Below are 9,314 nucleotides of genomic sequence, written 5' to 3'. Positions count from 1 at the left end.
GGAACTGTTTTGTTTTTTTAAATTGCAGCACCCTTGCTGTTGTTAGCCCTCTCTTTGAAAATAACTTGTGTGTGAAACATTGTTGCGTGTAAAGTGGAACTGACAGCATGTTAGCAATATGAAATCTTATTAAAATCTGTTTATATACATCCCCAGGAAGAATATGACACTTTTTCAATCATTTTCTGACAAGTGACCACTCAGATATGGTCATCTTCATAAATTCTTAGGTTTGGGAATTAAGTACACTAAGGCATTTGTGAAAATTCTATAGCAATATAGAGTAGGAAGCGGCCATGGGTTTGGACAATTAATAGACACTGAGGTAAATAAAACCGAGAAAAAAAAACATCTGTCTTGTCCAGGACCAGAGTCTACACAGACTGGTGCGCTATAGCCAATCAGAGCTATAGTAGGCATTTATACAAACAAGCCATTTGCCACAAGGGCCTGCCATCATTCACTTTGAACTGGACTGTGTGTTTACAGGCAGTAGGGCCTGCCTTCATTCACTTTGAACTGGACTGTGTGTTTACAGGCAGTAGGGCCTGCCTTCATTCACTTTGAACTGGACTGTGTTTACAGGCAGTAGGGCCTGTCATCATTCACTTTGAACTGGACTGTGTGTTTACAGGCAGTAGGGCCTGCCTTCATTCACTTTGAACTGGACTGTGTTTACAGGCAGTAGGGCCTGTCATCATTCACTTTGAACTGGACTGTGTGTTAACAGGCAGTAGGGCCTGCCATCATTCACTTTGAACTGGACTGTGTGTTTACAGGCAGTAGGACCTGACATCATTCACTTTGAACTGGACTGTGTGTTTACAGGCAGTAGGGCCTGGCATCATTCACTTTGAACTGGACTGTGTGTTTACAGGCAGTAGGGCCTGTCATCATTTACTATGAACTGGACTGTGTTTACAGGCAGTTGCAACAGCGCGACTTTATATCATTAGAACGCATTAGCTAAAAGCCACAGAATACAACTGAATGGATTTCTGCAAATATGTAAACACCACAGGAGTCATGTTACATTTGGGAACTTTACAGTCCTATTGATCAACCACACCATGAAAAGGTAGGCTCTCTCTCCCTCAGTTATGCACATCAACAAGAACAACAAATGCTAGCCAGGGCAAGATGCCAGCAGCATACCGCACTGCTGGCTTGCTTCTGAATCTAAGCAGGGTTGGTCCTGGTCAGTCCCTGAATGAGAGACCAGAGGGTGCTGGAAGTGGTGTTGGAGGGCCAGTAGGACGCACACTTTCCTCTGGTCTAAAAAAATATCCCAATACTCCAGGGTAGTGATTGGGGACATTGCCCTGTGTAGGGTGCCATCTTTCGGATGGGACGTTAAACAGGTGTCCTGACTCTCTGAGGTCATTAAAGATCCCTTGGCACTTATCGTGAGAGTAGGGGGGTTTTAACACCGGTGTCCTGGCTAAATCCCCAATCTGGCCTTCATACAATCATGGCCACCTAATCATCCCCAGTTTACAATTGGCTCATTCATCCACCCCTCCTCTCCCCTGTAACTAATCTCCAGGTTGTTGCTGTTCTCAGTCAACTTACCTGGTAAAGTAAGGGTCAAATAAAAAAGATGAGCTCAAATATAATGATGGAACATTAGATAAACCCTTTCAAACTTTTTCAGCTAGTTGGCCGTCAAAATTTCACTGATAAACGATGGGGAATTGTAGCCTCCTCGTCTTTCTGCAGCTTGCCTGCCAATGCAAGCTTGTCCCAACTAAGCACGCAAGCTAACTGGCTAAAGTTGGCTAGCTTGCTAGCTAGCTACTTCCAGATACAAATGAGAGAGCACCTCACTCTGACCATTTTGGGCTCCCGAGTGGCGCAGCGGTCTAAGGCACTGCATCTCAGTGCTAGACACGTAACTACAGACACCCTGGTATCCAGGATGTATCACATCCAGCACAATTGGCCCAGCGTCGTCCGGGTTTGGCCGGTGTAGGCCGTCATTGTAAATAAGAATTAGTTCTTAACAGACTTGCCTAGTTAAATAAAGGTTACATTTAAAAATAATAATAAAAAAATACTTGTTGTAGCAGAGCTGGTTAGGCTGTTTACATGTTATGTAGAGCGTTCTTGACTAACAATTACTTTTTTTGTCTAAGTTTACTCACACCGGTCATATTCAGCGGGTGTTGCGTTTTCGTAAGTTCATCAGTTATTCTGCACTCTGGCACATTCAGATGAGAGTGCTCTGAAATCGGAGTAGATAGGCAGAGTGATTTTGCAAATGCAATAGATTCTTGAACTAGCTAACCAAAGTACACCTGCATCTCTAGCTGTGTATAGCTAAAAGCCAGTCACTCACCCACTCCTCCAATGACATGACATCCTCCTAGGAGATAGCTAGCTAGCTAACGTTAGGCTCCGTGTTTTTAGCTTGCTATATAAATAGATACGCTAGCCTATTAGCCACGTTATGACTGACTCGTGATCATTGCCCTTGCTAGTTTGATTGAAATTGACATTCCCAGCCTTAGTTACATTTGTCTGTTTTTTTTGTTCAGAATATTGAGTCATTGAAACTGAAACGGTGCATCCTGAATGGAGGCAGCAAACGAATATTGGGAAATGCCTAATGATTGTGTTTTTGTATTCTTATGATTGGGACCTACTGGCTTATTATGTCAGAGTTTATGGACTTCTTATCCTTTAACATCATGCTGTGTGTGACTGCTGTCTTCCCATCTGCCCTATGCAGGGTGTAGTGGTGCCTGGAGAAGTGGATATACTCAAATATTGCCAAAAAGTTTCCAATTGGCTGGCCCAGCGAAGGAAAGGCAGCCCAGCAGTTTTCCTATAGATTTTTCATATTTTCACTCTCAAAATCATGTTTTTTAAAAGAAAAAAATACAAAAATGTGATGGTCTAAGTCCACAACAATGCTTAAATCACATCAATCTGATTGGGTGGGCCTGTCAGGGCCTGGCTCCCCAGTGGGTGGGCCTTTGTCCACCCAGGCCCACCCATGTCTACGCCCCTGGTGCATGATGACAATTGCGCATCACAAATAGCCTACTAACCAACACTTCAGACTTTTTCAATACCTGGTTTGCATAGTCATTATTATCTTAGATAGCATTTAATGGTAAATATCATAAGTTGAAACGTCTTTCCTACCCTACCGGCTACGGATGTCATTCTTCTGTGAGCTGCTCTATGCCAACAAAAAACAGCTGAGAGCTGCACACTCATGCTGCCTGCAGATAATATTCCACTGAAATTAGGCTGTGTTCGGAGCGCATGTGAATATATTTCACGTGATTTACGACTGTATACGCTAATTTGTGCATGGTTTCTCCATTTTACTACATCATTGATAAGTCCTATACCTCGACTTCAACTTTGATAAGCATCAGTAGGGATTAAGAAGTTTGTATACGCAATGCAGACTGAAAGGAAACTGGGCATATGGTTTATACCTGCGTATAGTCTCCACTACACTGTGGAATGGGATCTCTGTTTGTTTTACAAAGAGTGCGCTATCGTACACGAGTGCGCTGGTATTACGGTTGCTGTCCTTTCAGAATCACGAACCTGTCACACACTGAAGGCCTATAGGTTCGCCACTGCGCAAACATGTTTATAAAAGATATAAAGGCCGTTAAGATACTGTATTAATGATTCAAGAAAGGAGTGTATATATTTGGCCTGGCGAAGTGGTTTTATGCGCTGACTGAATGGAAGCTGATAATTATGAGTTCTTTACTCCGCTGGTCTCGGGAAGAAATTACGAGTCCTCACTGTCTGAGACCGAGTAAAAACCGAGTACACATGTATCCGACACCGAGACAAGACCAAGACACTCAATATATGGTCTCGAGACCGGCCTTGAGTACTACAACTATGAAAATAGTTTTGTAATACAAAAGAGAGGGAGTGAAAGAGGAAATGTGAAATTTAATTCGGATTTTCGCATGTGGAGAGAGCTACAGAGCGAATGCTCACCTTAGAAATGGCCAGGTAAGCCCCTCTTGACCCCCTGACCCTGGACTGATGATATCCACTCAGTACAGCCAAAAATCTCCAGGGTATTGGCATGCTTATTAAAGCAAGGACGATCATCCTTTCACTTGGTGTATATTGACCATGTGTCTAATGGTGTTAGGTTCCCCAACATACTCATGTAAACAATGGACACACACATGTTAGTACACACACACACACACAGCATCTGTGTGTACAAGGAGGCAGTAATAGATGTCCTCAGGCTATTCCTTTCTCATCTAGGTCATCAAGATGATTCACCAACCATCAGAGGGCAGATGTTATAAACCCAGGAAGCACTTTCATCTCCTCTGTAAATATGTGTGTCCAATCTGATAATGACACCGGCGCACACTTAGTGGTGACCCTAAAGGAAGAGAGGGAAATGCATAGTATCCTGAGACCTAACCATAGGTGATGACCTCTTCTCCCTGACAGGCTTAGACTAGCTGACAGACTCTCCCTTGGGAGTCACTCTGAGCAGCACCAATATTGACCCATGTCATCACTTGTGTTTAGTCATTTCTCTAATACCCTCCATAATATATGATGAATGGTAAAGTGTCAATGGGGAATTGTATGAATGAATGGAATTAGATTACATTACAAGATATTGGGGTGACGTTTCTCATTGTGGTTGCTATGGCAGCGTTAAAGAGATGATTGTATGGTTTCCATAGCAAGACTGCAAAGATCAAGCTCTTATTAACTTAAATGCTGGCTAAATTCTGGTAAACTGCCAGCTCCAGTTGAGAGCAGTTCAGAATCATGAAGATAAACAATTAAAGTCCCAAATACAGCAATTTGTGTCTGTTACCCTTGAAAAACAAGGGGAGAGATTATCCCATTCTTCTGAGTGATGAAGTAGAATGAAAAATGTAACCATTGAGTCCCTGCCTGAGCATGCAACCCCTTTGACGTCCAGTTGGGCTTCAAATGTGCCAAGGGGAGGGGAGGGGTGTAAGGAGGGGGATAAGAGGGGCGAGGAGGATTAGGGGAACAAAAGGATCCTTCTCTGTCATCTTAAAGAGGATCTTCTCCTGGCTCATCCCCTGCTCTCTGGCGGCAGATTTATTTTTCAGAGAGGGTGGCTGATGGAGGGAGGGAAAGAGGGAGGAGGACAGAGAGGAGATGGAGTGCAGATTTCAAAGTAATCTTTAACTTTAAGCCCTGCAGTCTCTCCCAAACGAAGCCCCCTTTCCCAGACACCGTGTTGTCTATGGCTCCCCAGTGGCAGCCCAGTAGCCTGGCACCCTCTCTTTTTTTCTCACGCTTTTGTCACGTTGGCATTTAAGTGCCATTTTTCACTGGCTGGATGACCAAGTGAAGGAGCCCCTTTGAGGGACATGAAAGAGACAGACTTTAACTACCCAGCCCAGTCTCCTCTTAAAACAATACCAAACGGGAAACAAATACCCACTTTGTTGCCAGAATTCTTTCAGGCATGTTCTATATCAGAATCACTCGGAGGCAAGATGACTAGTTAAAATGAGAGTTTGGGGAACAGTTACCCCCTGGAGACAATGGAGATCTATGATAGGAGAATAGAGGGAGATGTACTGCTTTATGCTGCATTTGTTATGATCCTTTCATCCAATAGCTTTTCACAAGATGGATGAAGACATTTTGACTTCAACTAATGCTATTTTTTTTCAATGACCATAATTTACCTCCATTAAAGAAACGTTGCTATCATGTTACACACACACACACACACACACACACACACACACACACACACACACACACACACACACACACACACACACACACACACACACAGAGAGCGAGAAAGAGATCCCATTCCACAGTCTCATTAATATTTCACTAGTTGTAACCGTAGCAAGCATGAGAGGCCACAATGATATTTGGTCGAGTAATTAATGAAGACAATGGATCTATTCAAATTCATGAGAAAAAAAAACACACTTTACAATGAAACAACATTGTTGCCAGATGATTATAGCAATACATATCCACCTGTAAAACCCTGTAGAAGAGAATTTTATATCTGACACACATGCATCAGATGAACCCTAGTTCTGAGCAGTGAGGAGGTCCTGGCCCACTCTTCCTCCATTGCCTAAGACCTTTATTACACCCCTTGTTCTCACCTCCTACTTCTCAGTTTTAAGATGGACTTTATGTGCTTACAAACCCTTACAGTCATCAGCCTTGGTCTCCACTATGGCCTCCATAGACAACCCCATGGTGAACTGAGGTAGAGTTAATCCCAAATGAGATGGGGTTGGTACAGGGGGGGCCAGGTCCTGCTGTTTGTAGCCTGACTACATTGCAGGTGGTGGTGCTAGTTGAGTTGAAAGCTGTTTTGCTTATACTGTATAATCCCAGCCCCAGGCTGTAGGTTACATTCAGACACACAGAGACATGCAGTATATGAACGTGTACGTAAGTAATGCATTCACGTACAACACACACACATCAGCTTCATGTACAACTTCCCATGGAATATGCAACACAATCACACACACCAATTCCTTCAGAGGCTCTGTCAGACACTGAACACTTAACCTGTGCTTTGATCCAACACTCCTAGCTAACAGGGAGGCTGACTGACTGACAACATAATACAAATCTGTACCTAAGGGTTAACTCGGACAGGTCAAGGGTTAATGATCATTTTTCACTTCTATTATCATGTCAAAGAGATGCGCATTCAGCACTGATTTTGGCAAAATACAATAAAGAGAACATCAGTAAAAATGTTTATTGAAGGTATGGTGTTCATTTACCTCATTTGTCAGATACAGTCTAATCTATATCACATATCAACACATGAAATTCACCTGATGATCCATACATGTACACTTATTGATTAGGATGGGTGTTTGTGTGTGTGTGTGCAGAACAACAAACCAAGTCTGAGTGTAACCTAAAGCCTGGGGCTGGGATTAAACAGTTAAAGTATATATGATGCAGTATAAGGCATCTTCAGGCTATACACACAGACAGCGAGAAGCCCACGCTGCACATTCTGAAATCACATTCTAAACACTCCACATCGACTCACTTTGTGTCGGTTTTTAGCTATGATACTGGTTCAGATTGTCTGCACTGGCTAAAAAATAAGTTATTTTATTATTTGCTGCCCATTTTGGTCAATAAACTATGATAGGGGTGCAAAAATCTCATAAAACTAATTTGAGTAAGCAGTTTTTTTGGATGGGATGAGTGGCAGGCGGGAGGTGTCGTCGCATGGTGCTGATTAGAATCACTGGCGCTGTCCACTAAGTGTGGTGCTGAAATGTCTAAAACAGCAGTGCGCAGACTGATCACAATACAGATGTTAACTATTTCACTCAAATGACAAGATGTAGGCTTATCTCTAAAACGACGAATATGCCTATTGTTTTTGTTTGTTCAGATAGGCTGTAGGCTACGCAAATACATACTTGGCAGGAGGATAGATTAGGTGTTTTGCAGTAAGGGTTAATTCCTTTAAGTATGCAACAGGTTTTGATCTAAACGGGTTTAAACCTGAATAATCTGATCATGTAGCCTAATCTGGCACTGTTCTGGGTTGTGCAGTACCCCAGTTGCGCCCCAGACTTGTGAACCAAACAGCTCTACAGGGGGAACGACTCTAATCTAGATTCTGGTTCATGCCGAGCTTCAGCAACGGGGGAAGGGAACCGTGAATGCTGCTCTGTCCTATCCTCTGTGAGAGAGAGGGCTAAAACTGCTGCCGCCTCTTCACCGACTCAGCTAGGAAACCCCCAGCGTTACCTCATCAAATTCCTATTGCGTCGTATTACATCTCTATTCCGGGATTTGATGATAACAAAACCACACAGAATGGCGGCGATGGAACTGACTGCGTCTGTGTGAGCCCGAGTGAGAAGCAGTGGAAATCATTTGATCACATCAGAAGTTATTTTGAGCATGTAAACATTCGAGGATGACATGGCAGAGGCGCCGAGTGTAGCAGGAACTAAAGGAATCGGGGCGCAGGTGTATGAAGATGTTTCCCTCTATGAGGAATATGAGTGTAAAATATGCTACAACTACTTCGACCTGGACCGTCGCACGCCCAAAATTCTGGAATGTTTGCACACTTTCTGTGAGGAGTGTCTGAATACTCTCCACCTTCGTGAGGACCGAGGATGGCGCATCGGCTGCCCTCTCTGTCGCCACCGGACCCCGGTGCCTGAGTACAGGATACACAACCTCCCCAACAACACTAAAGTCACAGATGCTTATCCATTCTACATCCAGGATGACAGTCTTCCGCAGGACATCCTGCCACCGTATCCTCCTCCTTTGCACCCAGCGCTCACTGCCGCGTACCGCCGCGAGGTGGCGAACGAGGCAGCCGTAGCTGCGCAGGACCAGGCTATCCCGTCTGTAGCTGTGGTCGGAGGTAATGCCGCTGCGAACTCTTACGACGGTGCTGGATACGAGAGCTGTCAGAACTGTAGGCGCATCGTGCTAACCACCGGCTGTGTGTGCGCCATTTTCGGCTTCGTCTCCATGCTTGTGCTGCTGTTTCTGGGACTCATATTCGTGCATAACTTCAACAACCCTCCGTCTCCAGTCGGCCCTATCTGTTTGTCTGTAGCCAGCATCATGGCCATGTTCTCTGTTGTTATGACGTGGTTGGTGTGCTGGTTGAGATACAGGCCTGACCCGGAACCCGGACGTGCTGCCTCCTCCAATGCCAGCAGGAGACATGTAAATGTTTTATGAGATTACATTTAAAATGTGTTCACTTCGTTGTATTCATTTATTGACGTGTCAGTTATTAAGTGTAGGGTATGCTATATATACTCAAGTTTGTTATACACAGTAATTAAGCCATGATACACTCCTTTCTGTAGCCTGGTTGACATAGAAGGGGAGTGTATCACATGCTAGTGATCCCATATTATTGGACCAATTGAATTGTGTAAAATGTCTGCCCTATTTAGTGTTGCATCACATTGTGTTCCTCGTCTGCCTCTGGGCCTGTCATATCACCCTGAATGTAGGCTAGGTCTTGACTCATAGTCAGATTGTGTATTCTTCTGTGTCAAATGTGTTGCCCATATTCACATTAACCAAAGAATAAAGCTAATGAACAAGTGTCATCTGCCCTTGCTGTCCTGGCTGTTATGTATAGGTTAGTACTATTTGATGGCAGAAAGGATTTCGAGCAGTTTCTTAGTTAGCCGGACCCTGGGATGTAGCCCTTCAGATGGTTTTATGACATTGATTCAGGCAGTGCTCAAGTGTTATATTTGTAATAGAAGTGATCCTTGAGTCTTGATCTGCCAGCCCTTTCCCTCCTTTCTGATCTG

At 43.9% G+C, this 9,314-nt stretch overlaps 1 protein-coding gene across 1 annotated transcript; it reads left to right on the top strand.

Annotated features, from left to right (window-relative positions):
• Positions 1-7,604: 7,604 nt before the first annotated feature.
• LOC123741618 (RING finger protein 228) lies at positions 7,605-9,108 on the top strand. Its single transcript, XM_045714628.2, has one exon. It carries the CDS (start codon positions 7,942-7,944, stop codon positions 8,722-8,724), a length of 783 nt encoding a protein of 260 aa, XP_045570584.1. The 5' UTR covers positions 7,605-7,941; the 3' UTR covers positions 8,725-9,108.
• Positions 9,109-9,314: the final 206 nt, after the last annotated feature.

Source organism: Salmo salar, chromosome 03, assembly GCF_965601325.2.
Source record: "Salmo salar chromosome 03, fSalSal1, whole genome shotgun sequence".
Classification (NCBI taxonomy): Eukaryota; Metazoa; Chordata; class Actinopteri; order Salmoniformes; family Salmonidae; genus Salmo; species Salmo salar.
This window is presented reverse-complemented; position numbering and strand designations above follow the sequence as displayed.